Here is a 25356-nt window from a genome sequence, read left to right on the forward strand (position 1 = left end):
TGTTTGAATACCGAAGTCGCACATATTTGAGTAATATCTAAATTTTATCTGTAAGGATTATTTGGGGTCATAATGATTCATTGTATCTAGATGAACTTGAATACAGCATTTGATGGGTAATTTTAAAATAATTAATTACAGCGTCACACCTATTTATATAATTAAATGATCAATTCATTTTGGAGTAATGAATGTAACGATTATAGGTACAATTTTTTTGTAAATAACACACCAAAATTACGAGAATAGATATTTTATACGGGTAATATACGTTTTATAGCAAACTCGTTCGTGTCTTTCCTGTAGCCATCGCATTTAAGGGAATCTAAAAGCAATTTTTTGCGCAGCACCTTTACAGGCAGAATATTTCATTCAATACTTGAGACTCAAATGAGATAAACAGGATATATATGAACCACAGTTGTTACCTTTTATAGTACCTATTGTCCACAGAAGTGACCTTTTCTAAATTATGTTTTACCCATTACATCAGAAAGTACCTAACTAAGATTACTATTTACTTACTAGCATTAGGAACTCGGGATTGTCAAGCAGCCGTCATACGTTATACGTGTTCTATCAAAGTAACTCGCGCCGCCGCGCCGCCATAGATGCTAATGCATTATTTGAGGAGATGAGCATGTATTACTATGGTGAATGTGGTATTAAAAGAACCGTTATTGCTTTATCTTGCTATTTCAGGTATATTTTGTCAGTTTTGCGCCCTTTTTTTCGCACACGGTGGCCTCAAACAAGAGCAGTGATATAAATTCTGTAAAAACTGTCACATTTTTATTTTTTAACAGCTTATTATAATTCCACGTACTTTATTTTACTCATATTTCATTAAAATAAAGTAAGATCTATCAAATGACATGAATTTTACCGAAATCGGTTAATGGGCTGATGAGTCATTACTAAATGAACACTGAAAATAGGGGTCATTTTTGCTCCGAATACGTCGTGTCTAGCGCAGAATCAGCGCCATCTATGTCAGCGGCACGTGCTGTTCCGAGTAATGGCTACTTTCTTCTACACATCTGTATCAAAACTATGTTTATAGGTATTATAGTTTCGGAGATATAAGCCGCCGCGCCATAACACTTTTTCGTTACATCGGTTTTTGATCCGAGCCCCTCTACGGGTTTTTAAAGACGTTTACCTACGTTTCACGTCAAAAATTCTGTAAAAACTGTCACATTTTTATTTTTTAACAGCTTATTATAATTCCACGTACTTTATTTTACTCATATTTCATTAAAATAAAGTAAGATCTATCAAATGACATGAATTTTACCGAAATCGGTTAATGGGCTGATGAGTCATTACTAAATGAACACTGAAAATAGGGGTCATTTTTGCTCCGAATACGTCGTGTCTAGCGCAGAATCAGCGCCATCTATGTCAGCGGCACGTGCTGTTCCGAGTAATGGCTACTTTCTTCTACACATCTGTATCAAAACTATGTTTATAGGTATTATAGTTTCGGAGATATAAGCCGCCGCGCCATAACACTTTTTCGTTACATCGGTTTTTGATCCGAGCCCCTCTACGGGTTTTTAAAGACGTTTACCTACGTTTCACGTCAAAAATACATAAAATAGGTCTATACTATACCTATAGATGACAGGAAAACCTGTTAGAAATGTACAGTCAAGCGTGAGTCGGACTTAATTACTTAGTTTTTGATCCAACCCCTACGGATTTTTAGTGTTCCGTACAAAACTTTGTTTACGGAACACTTATGGGATCACTTCGGTCTTGCAAATCAGTTAAATACGTTTTTCTCAGAGACCGTTTGACATAGATACCTAAAATTTGGAACAGTTATAGCAATTACCACCACTCATATTGTAAATAAGTCAAAACTGCTTATTTCTTATTAAAGGGGGAAATTTAGGGGGTTGAGAGGGGTAGGCTGAAACTTTTTTCATTTGTAAGAATCGTGTGGAGTACCATTAGAAAGCTTGCAAAAAATTGAGTCGATGGACTAATTTTGACTTCATTTTAGACTGCAATAGTTTCGTCAAAAAATGAATTTAAAGTTGCAAGTTTTCATACAAAAATTTTCACCTCTGTCCTGGCGCTTTTCGCGAAAACTATAGCTAACAGGCAGCTGACCAGTCAATACCCAACTTAAAGAAGCATGGAGACGGCGGGAAAATTATCAGCTTAACTTTATCTTTATTAGTTTTTCAACTGCAGCTTGACCTTTGGTTGCTTAGGGCTAGCTAACTGATGCTTACACTGGTCAATTCATATTAGGCGAGAAACATCCTTAGTTAAAACTTTGGCATTGAAATTTATGACTTATGTCTTTGACACAAAGTTTAATTCTGCTTGCTTATTTTTGTGGGATATTTAATTTTATCTCAATAGCCTACTATTAGTATGAGAGAGATCTACAAAATACGACCTTAATATATTGCAAACAAGTTTCAATTTCGAACGGGCTTTCCAACCAATGGACTAGGCATCTCAAAAATCGGAAAAATTCAAATTAAGAATTCCGTTCTTGACTGTCGTTGTGTTTTTTTTCCACAATAGGATACATAGAGTTAGTAAGGCGTATAGAGAGAGATAATAAAGTCATTTAATATTTATGAACAGCTTTGGCCTCCGCATGCTGCAATTCACTTTGCGACAATCGCGTCGCGAACAATCGCGGAAAAATGTGACAAATCACAATTTTAAAATCGCTGCTATTTTTTTGTCTCATATGCGCGCACTAACATATAAACACATACGTTGCATTTCTGCGACAAAATTATCGCAGGACAAAAAATCGTGGTGCGCGCTTGGCCTTACTCTAAATTATTATAATACCTACATCAAGCATTCGCGAGACGCTCGACTTCGGTATTCAAACACAAAGATATAGTACAAGAATCTAACTAAATGCAAAGGCCGAAAGAGCGATTCGAAGATCCGAAGCGTCCGGCAGACGCGCGCCTCCCGTAACTTTTCCAAGTATTTTTATTCATACATTCAATCGTATTAGTACTTTAGACGTTACCTACAAACTTTTAGTAATACACATTTAATTAAATTGAATATTTTTGTACAGATATAAATAAGTAAGTATTTTTAAGTACAAGTGTCTAAGTCGCAAGATCCAAAGGCTGAAGTCGCATTGGGCCGAAAGCCCGAAGCATCCAGGAGGTCAGTTCTAAACACAGGTAATTAATACAAGTGTCTAAATGCGAAGGCCGGAGGCCGAGCTCCGCGTAGGGCCGAAGGCCCGAAGCCTGCAAGATATCAGTGGTTAAACACAGAACTGACAGCCTGGACGCTTTGGGCCTTCGGCCCTACGCGGAGCTCGGCCTTCGGCCTTCGCATTTAGATACTTATACTATTGTTCTGTGTTTAAGTACTAACATCCTGGACGCTTCGGGCCTTCGGCCCTACGCGGAGCTCGGCCTTCGGCTTTCGCATTTAGACACTTGTACTATTGTTCTGTGTTAAAGCACTGACATCCTGGACGCTTCGGGCCTTCGGGCTACGCGGAGGTCGGCCTTTGGCCTTCACATTTAGACACTTGTACTATTGCTCTGTGCTAAAGCGATGACATTTTGCTAAAGCTCGGCCTTCGGCCTTCGCACTTAGACACTTTGTACTATTGTTCTGTGTGTGTAGTTGAATACGGTATCCTAAAAACAGGCAAACAACCTCTGTAAAATGTAACGATGCGAGCGGTACGGCTACCATCAGTTTGGCATTGACATAAACGCTACCGTGGGCGTGAACGTAATTTTTTTCTATGCATCTCGCTCGTACTGACATATTAGTGCGAAAGAGATATACCTATAGGAAGTAAATTACGTTCACGATATCGTTTATGTCAATGCCAAACTGAAGGTAGCCGTACGGAACACTAAATGCCTCGAGCTATCTCGGGCTTGGCCAAATTATTTAAAGAGATTTCACTCACGTTTCACATAAAAAATACATTGTTAAAAAGGTTTACTAATGTGTTGCAGAATGATTTTTGACATATTTTTGTATTACATAATGTTACTTGGCAAAAATGTCGTTTGGCAGAATTACCTTTCCCATGTATCATTTAGCATACAATCATTTCGCAGAGTTGTAAAATCCAGAACCATATTTTGGCATACTGTTGATGATCATAATAGTCTTTTAAACGAGTTCGCAGATAAATGTATTGCATAATATTTAGGTAGCAAAAAGTTATCAAAATGCTTTAAAGTTAATCAGATAACCTAACCCACTTTTCTGGTGGCCGTTCGTTTTGTATGAGATCGCAGTTCTAACCTAACCTAACCCACTTTTCTGGGACCCGTTCGTTTTATACAGGAGGCCGCAGTTACAACCTAACATAATCTTCTTATCTGGCACAGGTTCAATTTTGTTTGGGGGTCACAGTTCTTACTTAACGTAATCCACTTTTCTGCAAGTAGAAAAACATTATGCCATAATGAAAGTATGCTGCAGGATGATTATGGTACATAAAATAATGCTTAACCAAAGTCAGTAAAAGTAATCTTCTGCTAAATAATATGCTGCAAAATGTATTGTATGCTTAGTAATAATAATTTTTAAGAAAAAAAAACCGACTTCTATGGGGCCCGGTGAAAGATTATGGTAGATGGTGAACTATGTAGAAAAAAACCGGGCAAGTGCGAGTCGGACTCGCGCACGAAGGGTTCCGTACCATAATGCAAAAAAAACGGTCACCCATCCAAGTACTGACCACTCCCGACGTTGCTTAACTTTGGTCAAAAATCACGTTTGTTGTATGGGAGCCCCATTAAAATCTTTATTTTATTCTGTTTTTAGTATTTGTTGTTACAGCGGCAACAGAAATACATCATCTGTGAAAATTTCAACTGTCTAGCTATCACGGTTCGTGAGATACAGCCTGGTGACAGACGGACGGACGGACAGCGAAGTCTTAGTAATAGGGTCCCGTTTTACCCTTTGGGTACGGAACCCTAAAAAGGAGGTAAAACCAGTACTTTCTAGTAGCATTTCGTTTCCGTAAGGGTCGTAGTTCTAGCCTAACCTAAACCCACTTCTCTGATAGCAGTTCGGTTCTGAGAGGATCGCAGTTCGAACCTAATCAAACCCACTTTTCTAGTAGCATTTCGTTCATTTCGTTTCTGTAAGGCTCGCAGTTCTAACCAAACCTAACCCACTTTTGTTCGGTTCTGTGAGGATCGCAGTTCAAACCTAACCTAACCCACTTAACAGCGCATGCGGTGCGGTGTACCGGGGTTTGAGCGGGAGGGGTTTGGCATCATCATACTTTATACCTACATTTTATGGTAGGTAATCATAGCGGTTTATTTAGTTTAAGTATCATATTGGTTTTCCGGGTCAAGGTCCGGGTCTCTGAGTCCGAGTCCGGGTCCGAGTCCCGGTCCGAGTCCGGGTCCGAGTCCGGGTCCGAGTCCGGGTCCGAGTCCGGGTCCGAGTCCGGATCCGAGTCCGAGTCCGAGTCCAGGTCCGGGTCCGAACCGGATCCGGGTACTAGTCCGGGTCCCAGACCAAGTCAAAATCGAAATTCGAAATCACCAAACGTGTACTATGCGTCGTTGAAGAGTTCTGTTCTGAACATCATCAGCAGTTCCACTTCATCAAACGCGACAGTTTTTAAAGTAAATGCTTGATTTTATGATGAAAATACAGAAAATTCTATACATATGCCTTTATGATTTGAGGAGTTCCCTCGATTCCTTATGGATCCCATCATCAGAACTCGAACTTGACAGAAATGTGGCTTAAAAACTAAACTTGCTTAACAAACATAACGAAGAGGACAAATCGCCAAACGTGAACTATGCGTCGTTGAAGAGTTCCGTTCTGATCATCATCAGCAGTTCCACTTCATCAAATGTCACTTTTTTGGATGTATATGCTTCATTTGTTGATAAAAACCCAAAAATCACTATATGTATGCCTTTAAGATTTGAGGAGTTCCCTCGATTCCTCCTGGATCCCATCATCAGAACTGAGTTTTGACAAAAACGGGACCAATTTGTATGCATATACATACAATCAAAAAAAGAATTTTCAAAATCGGTCCAGTAATGACGGAGATATGGAGTAACACTAACAGACATAAAAAACATAAAAAAAAAACTACGATACATGTTATGCGAAGTGTATTTCTGACAAACAATATTATGGATCACTCACATGGAAAAACCATATAGAATATATATGTAAAAAAATAAACAAATCAGCATTTGCACTACAAAAACTTGCAAAAGTAGTTGATAATAATGCACTAATAACTGCATATCATGGCCTTGTAGCCTCTATATTACGATATGGTGTTATTTTTTGGGGGAACTCAGTCAATAGAGAAGCTGTTTTCAAAGCCCAAAAAAGATGCGTACGGGCCATTTGTGGAATCAATATGAGGGATAGCTGTGTTCCATTCTTTAGATCTTTTAAAATCCTAACGTTTCCAGCACTATACATATATGAACTAGCAAATTTTATAAAAAACAATCCACACCTATTCAAATTGATATCTCAACAACGCAAGCTTCCTCTACGTGTACAATATCTTAACAACATCTGCAATAATCAACACAACACAGCTTTCTTAGGTAAGAGTATACTAGGTATGGCTCCAAAAATTTTCAATAAAATCCCAAACTATATAAAGTGCCTGAAACCTGACCAGTTTAAAATACAACTAAAAACATACTTAATTAACAAATGCTATTACTCAGTAAGTGAATTTCTTGCAGACACCTGAAACAATTATAACTTGTCCATTTTAGTAAACACCCTGTATAATAGTAGTTTAAGTTATTTAGTTTTTGATTGTAATTGTGTGATTTCAGAAATTTTATTATTTTATTTGGAAGTTAAACAATATAATATTCTATTCTCAATGTTTATTGCCGTAATATTACTAATAGACATAGCTATTGTTTAAATGTAATAATTTATGCTAAACATACTCGTAATGAGTCACCATTATTTTAAGTTTAATATTTGTACGCCAATAGGCAAAACACAGAGCTCTATTTATTATTTTATATACCTATAACACCTTAACTGTACCTGTGTTCCACAAATAAATTTTTACTTTACTTTACTTTACTTTACTATGCCAGAAGAGGGGAACCCTGTTAAAAATTGTGTAATATACGGAACCCTTGCAACGCGAGTCCGACTCGCACTTGGCCGGTTTTTTGAGTTCCGTATCTCAAAAGGAAAAAATGGAACGGAACGGATTTTTCCTTTTGAGGAACGGAACCCTTATAGGATCACTCGTCTGTCTGTCTGTCCGACCATTAAGAGATAAAGCGGGTGGGGGGTTAGAAATAATTACACAAACGGGACATATTTATGAATAAGTTTGCTACACCCATATTTTTAGGGTTCCGTACCCAAAGGGTAAAACGGGACCTTAGCCTCCTAAGGCCCAAGGTCCCACCTATTGTACTTATTCAGTTCAATGTAATTTAAATCATATTCGATTGGAACAGAGTTGCTTTTGCTTTGTTTCGTTCAGTTTTTGAACAACGCAAAATCAACTCTATTTCCTACATTAAAGGTTCAAATTTCTGTGCACATATTGCATTTTTCATTTGTATGGCTGGGCCTTAGGAGGCTATTACTAAGACTCCGCTGTCCGTCCGTCCGTCTGTCACCAGACTGTATCTCTCGAACCGTGATAGATAGTCAGTTGAAATTTTCACAGATGATGTATTTCTGTTGCCGCTATAACACAACAACAAATACTAAAAAGTACGGAACCCTCGGTGGGCGAGTCCGATTCGCACTTGTCCGGTTTTTTTTAATTACAGTGGACTGTACCATAATATTGCATTGTCACAAAACTACTTACATAATATATATGCAAATTGTCAGCTTTGAAAACCGGGAACTGAGTCAAATTTAACTTACAAGATTTGACCCGTACAAACATAGTTTCATAGGTACAATTTACATACATTGCAAGTTAAATTTAAAAACCGGTCAAGTGCGACTTGGACTCGAGTTCCAAGGGTTCCGTACATTACTCAATTTTTAACAATGGATTTTTTATATGTGAATTTCCTTTAAAAAACCCGTAGGAGTCTGATCAAAAACTAAGTAATTAGTCTGACTCACGCTTGACTACATATTTCTAATAGGTTTTCCTGTCATCTATAGGTAAAGATCTATTTTATGTATTTTTTTCAAAATTTTAGACCCAGTAGTTTCGGAGATAAAGGGAGGAATGGTCATTTTTTGCCTATTTTCTTAAATTACTTCTAAACCATTTATTCTAAAATTATAAAAAAATATATTTGAGATTCTTACATTGAGCTCTTTCATTTGATATGTAACATGATATAGTTTGGATTTTTTTTTTAATTTTCCCATTTACCCCCAAAAGTGGCCCCCATGTTTAAAATTAATTTGTTTACGTTACATGTCCGTCTTTGGGTCACAAAGATACATATGTGTACCAAATTTTAACTTAATTGGTCCAGTAGTTTCGGAGAAAATAGGCTGTGACAGACGGACAGACAGATGCACGAGTGATCCTATAAGGGTTCCGTTTTTACCTTTTGAGGTACGGCACCCTAAAAAGTAAAATCTTATAAAATATCCACATTAGTCATATGACAGACGGATGACACGGTTAAAAAAAAAACAAATGGAAAATATAAAGCATTTATTAACATATTGTGACATTTGATTATATACAACAGCTACACACAATAGCTTAAGGCAACAAATAATTTTATTATAGCTTTGTTACAACCCCGTCAAGCCCACAGGCCTACTTTTAGGACAAAATGTAACCATCAGTTTAAAATAAAACAAGAATTCTTGCCTTACAATTAGTTATACTTTATTACCTTTAGAGAACAGAAAAGGCATATTAGAACCTATATTTTTGTGTGACTGGTTTTTTAATACTTACCAAATCCTTTTTAAAGCTGTTTTATAGATTTTAGAAGCAATTTCATATAACGGTATGGAAATCGAAAGCAGCGACATTTCATGGTTAGTCATTAATTTGATAAGATAACCTAATTAAAATGTAAAAACTAAACACGACCGGTCTGGCCTAGTGGGTAGTGACCCTGCCTGCGAAGCCGATGGTCCTGGGTTCGAATCCCAGTAAGGGCATTTATTTGTGTGATGAACACTAATATTTGTTCCTGAGTCATGGGTGTTTTCTATGTATATAAGTATGTATTTACACCCATAGTACAAGCTTTCCTTAGTTTGGGGCTAGATTGATCTGTGTAAGATGTCCCCAATATTTATTTATTTATTTATAAACAGTGGCTTACAATTAGGACACTTTTTTTAATTTAAAATTGTAGGCACAGACATAACGCGTATTTAGTTAGGATACATGAGACAAACGAGATAGCAAGTAATGACCGTCGCCCATGGACAATTGGACACCCGCAACACCAAAGGGGTTGCAAGTGCGTTGCCGGCCTTTAAGATGCGAGGCTTCTTGAAGGCTTGAAGGTCGTACCAGTCCAGAAAAACAGCGGGCGAAATGAATAAATATTGTCCTAAAAAAAGGACATCGGGCTTTACGACATAGACGATTGTGACATATTACTTTGTTTCCCTTAACTAGCTTTTACAACGGATACAATGTTCTTAGTCAAAACTTTTAAAACTTATAAGTCCATTTATAAAAAAAAAGCCTAGCTTCTTTATACATTAAATAAAGCGAGGAACACTTGGAAGGAATATAAATGGTATTCTAATTCATAAAATCTAAATATCCACATCAATAGGCATGTTGACAAGTTTCTAGAACTGTATTCATTGTATAGATAGACACGTAATTATTAGAAAAAAAATATTTAAATTTTTTATTGATTAATTTTAAATACTAAATAGAGCTTAATTTGTTTAGTGTTTAAAGTTTGAGCCTAAACGCTCCAAGCTGTCACGTGACGTCACGAACAGATAAATAAACAAACTGCTGCAAACAAACGAACAAAAGCTGTAGTATTTAATTTATCTCTCTTTCTAAAAGATCAGTATTACGTAAAAATATAAGCTAAAATAATGAATAACAAGTTTTACATGTCTTATGCAGTGCCTATGTGTCAAAGAACAACAATCAAGACCCTTAGAGTATAAATCAAATATTTGTTACATGATACTTACGTTGCAGTTACGGATTATGACTTGAATGATATTGTTACTTGCGAACTATATGTATACATATTACGTTCAGCGATGATAAAACCATTTCAAAAATGAATCACAATAACTGATTTCACACAAAAACTTACAGTTACAATTTAAAATGAATTATTATGATACAACTAAAATTTGTGAGTGCAAATATTGTGGGCGCAGATATAACTTTTTAATTTTTTTTTTGTTTCCGACAGCCAACATGGCGATGATAGTTCCATTCAGCCAAATAATTAAAAAGATTTTGGTGAAATATCATATTATATAACATTTTATTTATTTAATAACAAATAAGTATATATTTTTATATCATGTAATAATATTTTTGTACGTATATAATAAATGTCTATTGTCGAAATAAAAAATACATACAGTTTTTGAACATCCAAACTCTTTGGCGGTGTCGTATGGATTACGGTCAGGTTTGATGACTAGTCTGTGGTGATTCTCATGTCATGACGTCAGGCGCTCCGATTGGCGTTTGCAGTCACGTGATACTGGGCATTAATTTAAATACTTTTGATTATTTTTAATTAATTTATTACGCATATTTACACTTGCAAAATATGATTTTCATCATTCTAATATTCCCTGCTATGGTAAAAACATAACATGTTATATATTTGTGATTCATGTCAACATGCCTATTCAAGGTCGTATATGAACACACAAAAGAAAACACACAACATTGTTTGTGGCGTGGATTAAACTCAAGAGGAGCTTTTCATTTCACAAGCCTTTAAGAGGTACAGTCAAAGATTTAATATCAGTACCGTTTCGTACCTTGTCACAGGGAATCAATAATTCAATATGAAAGTCGCTATACTGCAAAACGTAATTCAAGACCAAAAAAAGTAAGAAAATGTTGCCACTTTTTACTAGCGTCTTGTATTTATGTAAAAATAAGTAAATAAAAGTACTTTATAAATCGTAGGAGTAAAATTACTAATTTATAAATTATCTTAGCGTGATTATTTATCAAAAGGAATTTACTATTCTACAAACAAATTATTGCAGTGGCAAAACCTTATTTTTTTGGTCTTGAATTACGATTTTCAGTTTAGGGACCTCCTACTATTGTCACTGTGACCAGGTACCAAATAGTACTGAAATTAAATTCCGTGCCGGTACATAAACTATTCCACATCAGATATTTTAGAGGTCAGATGGCAATCGCTTTCGTAAAAACTAGGGCTTATGTCAATTCTTGGGATTAGTTGTCAAGCGGACCCCAGCAGCAAGCAGCTCCCATGAGCAATATGCTGGGATAACGCGGAAAAGATAATGACTGTTCCAAGACCGGCATATAAAATTTTTGGTTAGGAAGGCCGTCATAGCCGTCATAGGGCGAGATCTCTCGTATTTATACATCGGGGTTTTCGGTGCGGGAATGTTTTACACTAGCCAAATAACAGGTAAAAACTGTAAAAAACGATAATAATTTAAAATTTCTAAGCATATTTGGACCTTACTACCTACGTTTAATTAATAGTTTGGTAATTATTTTACAATAAACAAAGTTATAAATACACGAAATCATTCACGCACCGAGAACCCCGATGTATGCTCATATTTACAAACGTACTTCACTCACAGTCAGAAAGGAAGAGCTTCTTCTTCCTGCATGTGTACAAACGCAAGACAAAAGAGCTTGAAGACGGTGTTACCGGATAGTCGGTCTTCTCCACATTGACCTTCATAGATATATCTAGGATGTTTGATAACGTTAAAGCATTTAAACTTACATCATTTTACCCCAATATCACATTTGTTCTGGTTTCCTTTCATAAACAGTCTAGTTTCAAATAACTAGCCACAAGCACCATTCACTAACCTGGGGTTAACCGGTTAAAGCTGGAGTTGCCATGGTTACCGGTTACCGGTCCCAGTAACCGGTTAACCCCGGGTTAATGGGATGGTGCAAGTGGCGCTAGGAATGATGAAATCGCGAAAAATGTTTCTTTCTGTGAACAAGTTATTGTTCGATGCTCATGGTTGTGTAGTTTTAGCCTCCTAAGTCCCAGTCATTTTTGTAATTTTGAATTAAGAACTTTATTTTTTTCCATTACAGTTCTAAATCGATTTGAATGTGTCCTTTTAAAAGGACATCTGGATTTAGGAGGTTAACATCAGTTTCAACATAAGCAATATTGCTTGTCCTTGGCGCGGTAGGCTGCTTCGTCTTTCAGTATCTGCACTCGAAGCTCCTCGACGTTTTTCATCACTCGCTTGTCGGACGCACAGTCGTCCACTATCTTCTGGAAGAGTTCCTCTGAAACAAACATAAATTAGTTAGTCATTTCATATAAATATACTTCTAAAAGGAAGTTACGTTACTCGTACAAAAATCTGTTTTTTAAGGTTACGTAGCCAAAATGCCAAAAAATGTAGATAGGAAATGTACTTGTAATTTTGTAAACTCTGACAGAACAGGTCCAACTTTACTCACTCATTGGTTTATTTTTTCTCATCGAATTCATTTTCGCATATTTCGCAAGAATATGATTTCTCCCCTTAACCATTGCACTTACCCCCATCCTCTAGTCTTACAGCCGTATTCATAAACAGTTAGAGCATTGATCATCAGTTGCTGATAACCGGATGTCACAAAACGTGATTCATAAACACTTTTTAGCGCTAAACAGTTGATCATCTCTTTATTAAATCCTCGGAAAGTTACGGAGCCGAGGACCCTTCTTTATCTGTTTATTATCTGCTATTTTACAAGATGGCGGTCACGAAACAGCTGATTTTGGCAAGAGTGACAAGAGCAAGAGCAAATAGTACGTTTTGGTTAAAATCCCAAATGTGAATGGAAAACAACTTTAATATGTGCAATTACGTATTACATACCTGGATATAGTGCGAAAATGGCGCGAAACCTAAATATCCCGCTTTTTATAAGTTGTTTATGTGATTTTGTGTATGGTGATTTTCGTTTAACCAAAATATCGAAGAAGGCAACAGAATTCTATGATCGCGTAGTCGGAAAAATGCATCATAAACGGAGCGAGTTCCTCCCTCACAGCTATTAGGCGTTTGGAGAAATAGGTAAACCGCCAGATTCACTTAAATCTATGCGGGCCAGCTTCATTGCTCGCCATACAATCGCATTTTCGAAACCAAGTTTGGCTTGGCAAGTAATATTAGAGCGTTCCATGTTCCTAATTAAAAATATTTGGAGGAGTCGCCATCGTCGGACACGGCGAGGACTTACTTATATTTGTGCGTAAACCCTTTAGTTATTCGTTATTACCACTTGCCAGAAACGTTGTTTTTAATTTAAGATCAGGGTGTTCGCATTTCGCAAACTTAAATTTAATTGCATTTCTTGCGCACATTATACCTACCTATATAATATTATAGACCCTGTAAGAGTACATCAATCTCGTTCATAGTTTGCAATTGAATAACTAACCATTATACCTAATGAGATTATAATATTTACCATAAGTTAACTTGTTTTATAGACATATTTAACCGACTGTGTTTAATAAAAAATATCACAGGTAAGTAGGCACTACTTAAAAGTATCAACTTATTTACAGGTAAAAGAAGTGTGCACTCTTGTCAGTCTGGTAAAGTGATGAAAAATCTGAAAAAGTCACGGGTATATGCAGTCATTGCATAGGCAGTTTGCTCAATATTGGCTTTGAGCATAACAATTTGGCCTCCAGGTAAAAATATTGCAAGCTGAACTTTATAGAATGAAAGTTTCATTTATGTCAACTAATTATTCAGTATGGTCATCCAGGTTGGATTCTATACCTACCTGTTCTTGACGCTAAGGTTTCCAGTGCTCCCAAAAATGCACTGTCGGCTATTTGTAACTCCGCTAGTTGCCTGTAGGCTGCAGTGCTTAATATCAGATGGGCAGCACTAAACTTGTCCTTGTCATTGTCTGGTATTCAAAAATACCTTTTAATTTTATTCTACATAAGAACCATTAATTACCAATATTATTTTTGAACTTCTTTGAACTAGGTACATAGCATGAACTTACCTATGAATATCTACTTTACTTTATATAAATTGTACACTTTCATCAGAACAATATTGCAAACACATGAATATCATAAATATGTGCAAAATAGGGTCCTACTTTCCTTTTTAGAACTCTCAAAATTATTTGCTATTATGGTATTTATATGAAAATTTATTTTCTAATAATAATCTGGTGCTTTATTTTATACATGGTATGGTGTGACATAATTTATTTTAAGTACAGGAAACATCCCTATTAGACTGCTAGATACATTTAAGATTTTATTGCATTGTAATTAGAAAAATGGAATTTTGAGTATTTCAATATGGGTACAGTCGCCTGCAATAATATGTTACTCTTCGAAGGCTGCAAAAATGTGCAATGCTCTTATGGGCCTTTGTTGTGTAACATATTATTGCAGGTGACTGTACATCATTAATAAAAATTGTACAAACCTTAACAAGTCAAAAAATATATTTAATTAGTAAAATAAAACACCAATTAAATTAGAACAATTTTATTACTTCAACCTAAATCAAGCTAGGTTTTCATTTTGATGTTTTTTTTTTAGGTTTCTTGCTGATTTCCTGCTGGGACTTGCAGTGTACGGAGTCAGTTACACTTCTCTGACCAATATTCACAGCTGTTCACAGGCCACAGCTTTTCTTCCAAAGCCTGGAGTTATTCAACAATAACAGTGGCTAATGATGGTACTTTCAGGATCTGAAAAGATGCAATAATTTGAATAAAAGTATTTTTGTATTCAACAATTTTCTTTAATTTTTAGCTTATGATATAATGGATGTACTTAAGTTAGGGTCACATGATTCAATATAGTTATGGTAACTAAGTATCATTTTAAGCTATAGACAGAGATCAATATGACTTCATTTATTATTCATTACCTATTAGGTACTATAATATGATATCATTGTACATTGACCTTGCAAACTCTCTGGAATAGATGTCCAAACTGTCTGATGAGATATAGATTAGCCAACTTAATTATAACCAACTGTACGCAGAAAACATCTTATTTTTAATCAGCAGGTACACAGTATCTATACACACACCTGTACACTGGTATTTAAATACTGCCTAATTTGTGAACCATCCTTCCTCGTAGTAAGTAGGTTGGCTAGGTGATCGAGTATAATAACCATCGCATTGTTCCATGCATAAAATAAATACCATTACAAAATTATTACTAATGACACGATGACAAGAAGTAAACTCGCGACACAACGGCTTGTTACAATAAAACATCACTTGTACATATAATTATCATTTGGTTCCATTGTATGGTTAAGAAATATAATACCTATAATAGGTAGGTACCTATGCATAATTTTAAACAAATACACCAAGCTCCACAAAGCACGGATAAATTTACCAAATTTATAAGTGTTATAACCTTTAAATAATGTCAAAGCCGTCAATGCAAGTGTCAATCTTAACATGTTCAGATACTACATTTTATGTTATGTACCTATGTCTATAATATATTATAAATAGATGGTCATGCCCAAAATTTGAACTGTACCTAGAGTTATCATCAAAATCGCTGCAGACTTTTCTTTGTCTAACTGCAGGTATGTAAGGTAAACAAGTAAGTATAGGACATTGTTCATACCTGATTTAGTGAGTCTGAATGGACTTCGTTTTGTTGACCCGTTGTGAATTTCTGCCGCAACCAGAATAAATTAGTGTGAACTCATGAACCATTATTCAATGGTTCTTCTTGCGGAGGCGAGTGGGGTCTGGTACGGTATCTGGCTTCGACTTCTTCTCTTCGCTAATTATGCACTTCTCGGTTAGTTTGAAAGAACCCCACTTCTTTCGACTCCATTCCACATAATATTGAAACTAAAAGCAATAAGATATAGGTATATCAACATTGCAGTGAACTCATATTATTACTTGTTTCTGTATAAGATACTTGTCTGTAAACGTAGTTACTCACCAAGTTTTATAAAATTTCCGGCCATGCAGCAATCTTTAATTATTTTTGTGGCACAGAAGCTATTTTAATAAGAGATAATTCCGAAAATTAGTCAAAATAGTAAATCAACTTCTTCATGATATTACGATTGGCCGCTAGTGCTGCTGTCAAACTTTTTTTTTAATTTAATGTTCAGCCATATTTTAGTCTATGATGCGCCAAGATGCCAACATAACGCGTCTAATCTGCTTATTAGTTAAGAAGCCCCTAATAAACGTTTATAAATCATGGTTCTTATCAACGGCTTATTAAGCCTAAACAGCGGATTAGCTAATAAGCTGATCATTCCTCATTTAAGGATTTTTTATGAATACGGCTGTTAGACTATAATTACTTCGGAGACCTCTCGCCGCGCCGGACAAGAGCCCTAGAGCTATTTGATGCACATGTTGCAAGTTTGTGTTTTCTATAATATCACTTACCCACGTTTTCCCCAGTTTTGCTAGAGGTCAGGAAATGTCCCCTCAGTCCCTGGCTGTACGTGGCCACGGTCTCCTCCGGGACCTCGCGCTGGGCGAGGCCGGAGTCCAGCAGGTCTTTTTTGGTGCCGCAAAGGTATACTTTGCAATCCTGGAAGCAGAATTATTTCGTGTTTAATTTTTTATTTATTTATTTATTTTATTTATTATTTTAATCTTTATTGCACAATATAACAAATAAAGTACAAATGGCGGACTTAATGCCTAAAGGCATTCTCTACCAGTCAACCACCAGGCTAAACAGAAACAGTAGTAGGTGCAGGCATTAAACAAAAAAAAAACGCAGAATAGGTAACTTAAGACAAAAAAAAAATAGCGATATATAATACATACTAACGAAAATAAACTTACATATACATACTATAATTAAATAAACTTACATATATATTACTTTATGTACCCAGTGCAAAGAATACTATGCCTACGATGGACAATTAACCAGTGAGTTTGTCGAAGAAATGCTTACGTAACATGCGCTTAAACGAAAGCTTGGTTTGAGCCTGTCTGATATTGAGTGGGAGATCATTCCAAAGCCGGATCGCCTGAACGGTGAAGGAGTTAGAGATAAAACCGGTACGATGAGAAGGAAAAGAAAGCTTGAGACTGCGGGACTCACGAAGGGTGCAACCTGCTCGGGCGGTAATAAAATGAAATTTGGATCTAAGATAGTCTGGCGCATTTGGATCAAATAAGATAGTGTATAGTGTGCACAGAATACGTGACGACCTCCGTTCACGAATAGGGAGCCAGTTAAGTCGACGGCGATATGCAGATATGTGATCATATTTACGGAGTCCGAAAATAAATCTGATGCTGTTATTAAGAAGCCGATCCAGCTTGCTCAGAGAGACTTCTGTGATATTCGCGTAACACACATCAGCATAGTCTATAATAGGTAACACAAGAGCCTGAACAAGGAGAACCTTGGTGCCAGTTGGAAGGAAATTTTTAAGCCGGTATAGGGCTCTAAGGGTGTTAGTGACCCGACGACATACGTCAGACACCTGTGGTTCCCAAGTCAGGCCGCTATCAAGAATCAACCCCAGGTTTCTCACTTGCGATGACAGCGGCACAGGAATGTCTTCGTACACGATAGGAGACAAGTGAGTGAGGTCAGCTACGGCGAGTAAACGGGGGCTACCCAGTACAATCGCCTGACATTTGGACGGATTTACAGAAATGCCGAAACAACGGGACCAAACAGAGATACGATTCAAATCCTCGTTGATTTTTGCTATGGCACAATCCAGATCGTTAATGCTACTGTGGGTGTACAATTGCAGGTCATCGGCGTAAAGATGGTAAGAGCATGAAATATGAGATGCAATTAAGTTAATAAAAACGGAAAAAAGAAGAGGAGAGAGTATGCCGCCCTGCGGAACACCGGACGTGAGGTCACACCAGTCGGAAAGAGAGGAACTATCTACGCGAACCATCTGACGTCGATCTCGAAGATATGAGGCGAACCATTTAGCCGTTGATGACGTGATACTTAAGTGGTTCAATGCGGCTAACAAGAGGTCATGGTTGACTGCATTGAATGCGTTTGAGAAGTCGATCAGTACCAAAACCGTCAGCTGCGTAGATTCCATAGCTAGCCCCACATCCTCAACGATCTTAAGCAATGCCGTGGTAGTGCTGTGACCTGGACGAAAACCTGATTGAAATGGAGTGAGAACAAGGTTGGAGTAGATATGAGCTGATAATTGTTTGTGTACTATAGCTTCCAAGACTTTCGACAAAAAAGGGAGAATAGAGATGGGACGGAAATCTTTTAATGAACTGGGATTAGAAACTTTTGGTAAAGGAATGACATGTGCTTTACGCCACAAGGACGGAAAAACCCCAGTTGACAGTGAGAAGTTTATAACGTGGGTTATAATTGGAAGAATACATTCCAAGATACATGTTAACATAAGTCTACTAACCTCGTCGTGGCCAACAGCATTGGACTTGATAGAGCTAATAACTTTAGCAACCTCATCATCAGTGGCCAAGGTAAACGAGAAAATTGTATTAGAGGGGCAGGGCAGGGCGGAAATGAGAGAGAGACTATGAGATTTAGTGACAGGATCTAATATGGTCGATTTAGAAAAGTGGGAGTTCAGGTCATTTAAAGGAAAAGTGGAGAAGGACATGGCCTGCAGACTCTGTTTTTTACCAACACCGATAGAATTCAAAAATTTCCAAGTTTCCTTAGGCGATGATGGAACGATGTTATTGAAGATATGTTTTCGCTTCGCTGCTCTCACCACTTGATTACACCGATTCCTTGCCATCTTAAACAGGTGCCAATTTTCCTCGGAACGATCCCGCTTATATTTTCGAAATGCCCTATCCCGCCTAGTCATGGCCAGGCCAATTTTTATTTTATTTAGAAATTTAATTCCGGCAACAAGGTCCATATTACAAATACTTTACAGACTAACATACATATGTACTTTATAACTTAAAACTAAACACTATTTAGTCGACAAAACGACGTGGCTCCGTTGCATCGGCTGCTCTTGTGTCGGATTCGGCAGTTTGCCCCGGAACCTCCGAAACACGACACCTTTCGGCCAGAAGTCGGCTGCATAGCATTTTAAAGAACTTTATTTTCTCAAAAGAAATTGTACAGTCGACGTCAAAGAGATCTTTACGACTAACGTTACAAAAAATTATTCACACGACTTTATTGTCATAGCATTTAGATCGTGTAAACATTTTTTTGTTACTTTGGCTGTAAATTTCTCTTTGACGTCGACTGTACATTTCACTACATGAGAATTTGAGAATACATACTAAAAATAAAATAATTAATTAAAAAATTAAAAACACGACTGCTGCATTTTAAAGCGAACTGAAAAGCTAAAAATAATGTTCATATGTTAGTTACATAACTTTATGAATCTAAATTGGAATGTATAAATATACACTCACGGTCATTCACAGTAAATACTAAGGGTTATGCTCATTTATGACCGTGAATGTAGGTACGTGTACATTTAATTTCAATTACAATCGGGGGACCTTGGTGTGCCTAAGTGCATTTCATTCAAAAGGTCCCCCGACTGCAATAGAAATTAAATGTACACGTACCTACATTCACGGTCATAAATGAGCATAACCCTTAGTATTTACTGTGAATGACCGTGAGTGTATATTTATACATTCCAATTTAGATTCATAAAGTTATGTAACTAACATATGAACATTATTTTTAGCTTTTCAGTTCGCTTTAAAATGCAGCAGTCGTGTTTTTAATTTTTTAATTAATTATTTTATTTCGAACATTTTAGTGAAAAAAACTAAGTATAAAACTATGATTTAATGTAGGTATACAGGGTGATTCATGAGACATGAGCAGGACTAATCCTGCACACTCAGTAACTGATAATTGATCGATCACCCTCGTATTTAGGTGAAACAACCACACTTTTTCCTATTTTTTTACTTTTTGGCGAGGGCAAATTTAATTCTCTACAATCATGGTCACCCTACGAGACCTAATTAATAAACAAATTCCAAATTCCACCTCTTTAACCGTAATGACAGCATTATGATTATGAAGAAAATAAACTGTCAAACTTGAGTGAGATACGAGTTTTCAAAAGTAACCAGACTGTGATGACATTCAATTTGACACAGAATATCGGTAGTTTAGTATTCTAATAGTAGGATGACCATGCATGTCGTAAATAAATTAATAACTTTTTTTTTTCAACACGACTAGAAAATTAACGTTAACTTCACTAATACTGATACGAAACAGTTGCTTATAATTGACTAAATGCGCAGTGTTAGTCCTGCTCACGTCTCCTGAATCACCCTGTATAGAGATTTCCCCCGGCCGTTTAGTTTGTCTACGAAGTTTTTTTTATGTGGATATTAGCTTCTGGAACTGGGACCTTTTAATTAAGCTCACCGTTCGGGAATACGTCCGGGCTTCTTTTCTGTGGACAATATGTGGATATGTTCACAATTTGGGATTTTCGACATTTTTAAATATAACTTCTTAGAAAGAAATAGAAGTAGGACCGCGTGCAGCGCGCCACGTACGTTGGGCTACGTTCGACTCTTTTAGTATGAGAAAGTCGAAGGCACCTTGCTTTGGACCGCGTGCATCGCGCCACGTAGGTACGTCGGGCTATCTACGCCCGACACTCTTAGTATGTTCGGCGCCCGGTTTTGCAACGCGTACGGCGCGCCACGTAGGTCGGGCTACGCCCGACGATTTAAGTATGAGGGCGCCAAAGGCACCAGGCTTTGGAACGCGTACAGCGTGTCTTGTACGTCGGGCTACGCCCGACTCTTTTAGGATGAGGGCGCCTTCGGCGCCCGGTTTTGGAACGCGTCCGGCGCGCCACGTACGTCGGGCTACGCCCGCCGCTTTAAGTATGAGGGCGCCAAAGGCACCCGGCTTTGGAACGCGTACAGCGTGTCTTGTACGTCGGGCTACGCCCGACTCTTTTAGGATGAGGGCGCCGAAGGCGCCCGGTTTTGAAACGCGTACAGCGCGCCACGTACGTCGGGCTACGCCCGACACTCTTAGTATGAGGGCGCCGAAGGCGCCCCGTTTTGGAACGCGTCCGGCGCGCCAAGTACGTCGGGCTACGCCCGACGCTTTAGATATGAGGGCACCGAAGGCACCCGGTTATGGAACGCATACAGTACGCCAAGTACATCGGGCTACCTACGCCCGACACTCTTAGTATAAGGGCGCCGAAGGCGCCCGGTTTTGCAACGCGTACGGCGCGCCACGTAGGTCGAGCTACGCCCGACGATTTAAGTATGAAGGCGCCCGGCTTTGGAACGCGTACAGCGTGTCTTGTAGGTACGTCGGGCTACGCCCGGCTCTTTTAGGATGAGGGCGCCGAAGGCGCCCGGTTTTGGAACACATACAGCGCGAGCGCGCCACGTACGTCGGACTACCTACGCCCGACACTCTTAGTATGAGGGTGCCGGAGGCGCCCGGGATTGGTAAGCGTACAGCGCGCAACGTACGTCGGGCTACGCCCAACGTTTTGTGTATGAGGGCGCCGAAGGCGCTCGGCTTTGGTAAGCGTACAATATTATACTAAAGGTAGGTACGCCTCTTTTGGACACTTCGGGCTTTCGGCCCTACGCGAAGTTTACCTTTGGTGCGCCTTTAATTTGGTGTTCAGACATAGAATGACAATACACTTTTGTTACAGTCGACCTATACAAGTATAGAAAGACATAATATGTATCATCATTGTCACTTAAATACTTCTTACTATTATGAAAATTAAATTAGTACTAAAGTTAAGAAGAAATGATTGAGGTTACCTACGCACGTGTTAAATCAAAATCAGTTTTTTTACAGTCGGGTTGAATTAGTAGTCAAGTACAATTTTATTCACAAGAAATATAAGAATGCAATAAGCCATAAATTATTCAAACCCTATCGCTTAAATCGAAGTTCACAGGTTTAGATTTCAATAGGGCGATTTAGAACATGTTTGTGCTTAGTTCCTTTTACCTTATAAAATTATATACAAATCATATGGATGATTTGTATACATTTTTATGATCAGCAGTCAATACCCTTTCATTTGATAGCTCACTAAATTAGATAGAAGGATTTATTTTTCTTAGCACATTTTGTAAATCCTTATTTAACCAAAATAAGACTTAAACGCGTATGCTGCATATATATTTTAAATCGTCTTTCAAGGCTCTTCATTTTGAGACCCCACTCGATAGGATTGCAAGATTTTTTTTTCTAAACGTGACGCAATTTTGTGTATTACGTCCGCCATATTGGTTTTATAATAACGTCACATAGCCTATGTTAGTCGGGATGACGTAAGGATTCTAATGATGTATCATACATCTAAATCGGTTAAGGCATTCAGAAGTTATGGTGGAATAAAGAAACTCACATACATATACATATACATACAAACATGAACGCTGAAAACAATACACTCTTTTTGTTTGGGCAGTCGTGTAATAAAGGTAAATCAGTGAGCATCGCAAGTTATACAAAACAAATAAAAACAATAACAAATTAAATTAAATTTTGTCACGATAACAAGTAGTCGGTAGCATTAGAAAAGTCCAGAAACTTACACGTAAAATGCAGAACAAGTTCATAAAAAGTAATACAATAGGTACCTACATGTTGAAAACAGAACGACCTTAATCATCATAGTTCGTTTTTTTTAGCATTAGAAAGAACTCCACAGAAGCAAGCGTGCAGTTTTTATCAGGCTCTTTAATTGTTAATAATTATTGAATTATCTAATGTAGCATGATCAATACATATAATTTACTTAAAATTATTACCGCCAAAAGTGCCGAATTTGGAACCACAAGCTTACTTCTGCGAAGTTCTTTCTAATGCTAAAAAAAACGGACTGTAAGTTAAGTTCAAAACGGTAAACATGTAGCAATGGTAACCCGTTTATCGATAACAATTCTTTGTTTCCAAGCTGCAACTCCCAGGGCCGGACTTAGACATTAATAATAACATACTCCCGTAATTCATTTTTATTTAAATTTGTGGAAATTTTTGCAGTATTTTATTTAAATATTTTGCTTTGTTTAAGTTTGAGTAAATGCATTACACTACTTTATAAGTTATAAACTAGATGAAGATATCATATACTTATAAAAGAAAAAGTGACCAGGGCCTCCAGTGCCCGAGCCGGCCGAGTCAGAATTACGAACCATACTGTTCTGACCCATTCGTTAGTAAACCGTTCTGACCACTTCACGGAAAACCGCCTGTGAGGTTGGTCTGTGGACCACTTATAGTTGGAAACATGATACCATAAACGTTTGATCGCCAAAGACTTCAACTGACTACAGCCCACTATCCTTTACCTTTGTGCATTCCAACAAGGTTCAGGATGACGCGCCGCCCATGATAGGCGTTCAGAGGGTCTGCTGTACTTTGTTAATAAAGATTTATTTCAATCCGAAAAGATTTATTTTTACCTCTTCAACTGTCCTTAGCTCAGTGAGCCAGTGTCTCAGCCTGGTCCAGGAGAGAAGAGAGGACGGCTCGTAGCAGATGACGGCGGCGTGCGCTCCTCTGTAGTACATACGCGTCATCGCTTCATACCTGACCAAAACATAAAATAACCAACATTATCTTGAAATCTGCCTTCAGAGTACCCATCTAATTACGTTTATTATTTCGCCTGTAATGAAATAATACGACTTTTGAGGGAAAAACAAAAAGAATATAAGCAGGCGCTTATGTTTGTGGCCTATTTCCAACAGCCTGACGTTTCGAACGTGACGTTATGCTCGTAGTCACACAGACTGGAGAGGAATCATATCATCATCTTCTTGCTGCGCGGGTTTTGCGAACTACCCTCACTTGATCTTGATTATTCACTTGAACACTGTTTTTTTTAGCATTAGAAAGAACTTCGCAGAAGTAAGCTTGTGGTTCCAAATCCGGCACTTTTAGCGATAATAATTTGAAGTAAATTATATGTATTGACCATGCTACATTAGATAATTCAATAATTATTAACAATTAAAGAGTCTGATAAAAAATGTATGCTTGCTTCTGTGGAGTTCTTTCTAATGCTAAAAAAAAACGAACTATAGGGTTGTCACTCTGCCTACCTTTCACTGCCGGCGGTGTCCCAGATGCCAACATTAAAGTCTCTACCATCGGAGTGCATGGTTTTTGCGCAGAATGCTGCACCAATAGTCTGAAATATAATTTCATTAAAAAACTTGAATATTCAATTGTTGTCAGGACAATCATTATTATTAAGTTTAAAAGCATGTTATCCACCTAGCTACATCTTTCAATGATACACTCCAAAGCTTCTGAATAAAATATCAAAGAAGAGATTTCATTTTGTACTAAGCAGCTTAGAAACAAATGGACAATTGCAACATTCAAACACCTAAAAGATTCTAGAGTTAGACCAAGAAAAGTCTGCAGCAATTTGATAGCCCACGTAGTGCAAGTGTTATTTATATGTCACTAGCGACCCGCCCAATAGGTGAACACCACATGAAAATCTGTTCAGTAGTTTTTCAATCTATCATGAACATACAAACACACAAACAGGCAGACTCAGCGGGGGACTTTGTTTCATGTGTAGAGATAATTTTACATAGAAATTTGACGTTTAAAATAACACTTGCACTGGCTATCAAAATCGCTGCCGACTTTTCTTGGTCTAACTCAAACTATATTATGATTGTCTTTATTTAATTCCAATATAGCACTGGCTTTAGTGAATCACCTCAATGATTAACTTCGCGTAAACACTTTAAAAGACTGAATCATTGTTTAGGACTTTATCTAACAACGTAAACATACTCACATTTTGATACGGAGTCCCCGCATTAAAGCTACAATTCACGAATCTGATCACCAAACTCGTTTTACCAACATGTTCGCTCCCTAACAACACTATTTTAAAATCACAACGGCTCATTTTTGAGATTTTATTTCGAAAAAGTTTTCACCAACACTTGGATGACTCCCACCGAGTTTGAAAACGTTAAACACACTTTTATATGGCGCAAAACATTGCCAGATAATGTAACATCCTTGGAATTGCATCCGTTTTAATGGCAATTGTAATTATGGTAATTAGACACCCAATTCGAACAATGTGAGAGATTTTGTGCACTTGGACTTAATATTTTCGCAACGATGATAAGACATTGTGAAGTGGAAAGTGACATAATGACTTTGACGTTTTGTTTTTTTTTTAACAATTATGGCCTGGATGCAAGTCTTTTAAGCC

At 37.4% G+C, this 25356-nt stretch overlaps 1 protein-coding gene and 2 long non-coding RNA genes across 3 annotated transcripts; 1 reads left to right on the forward strand and 2 right to left on the reverse strand.

Moving 5' to 3' along the window:
* Positions 1 to 8635: 8635 nt before the first annotated feature.
* On the reverse strand, positions 8636 to 25274 carry LOC134677453 (ras-related protein Rab-24-like). Its single transcript, XM_063535930.1, has 5 exons — positions 24928 to 25274; positions 24212 to 24300; positions 23570 to 23696; positions 16565 to 16712; positions 8636 to 12427 (listed from the first exon to the last, which is right to left on the reverse strand). The coding sequence occupies exons 1-5, from the start codon at positions 25039 to 25041 to the stop codon at positions 12291 to 12293; spliced, it is 615 nt and encodes a 204-aa protein (XP_063392000.1). The 5' UTR covers positions 25042 to 25274; the 3' UTR covers positions 8636 to 12290.
* On the forward strand, positions 12708 to 14910 carry LOC134677605 (uncharacterized). Its single transcript, XR_010100055.1, has 3 exons — positions 12708 to 13206; positions 13704 to 13832; positions 14712 to 14910. It is a non-coding gene; the product is annotated as an uncharacterized LOC134677605 (long non-coding RNA).
* On the reverse strand, positions 14752 to 16464 carry LOC134677604 (uncharacterized). Its single transcript, XR_010100054.1, has 3 exons — positions 16104 to 16464; positions 15774 to 16006; positions 14752 to 14863 (listed from the first exon to the last, which is right to left on the reverse strand). It is a non-coding gene; the product is annotated as an uncharacterized LOC134677604 (long non-coding RNA).
* Positions 25275 to 25356: the final 82 nt, after the last annotated feature.

Source organism: Cydia fagiglandana, chromosome 26, assembly GCF_963556715.1.
Source record: "Cydia fagiglandana chromosome 26, ilCydFagi1.1, whole genome shotgun sequence".
Taxonomy (NCBI): domain Eukaryota; kingdom Metazoa; phylum Arthropoda; class Insecta; order Lepidoptera; family Tortricidae; genus Cydia; species Cydia fagiglandana.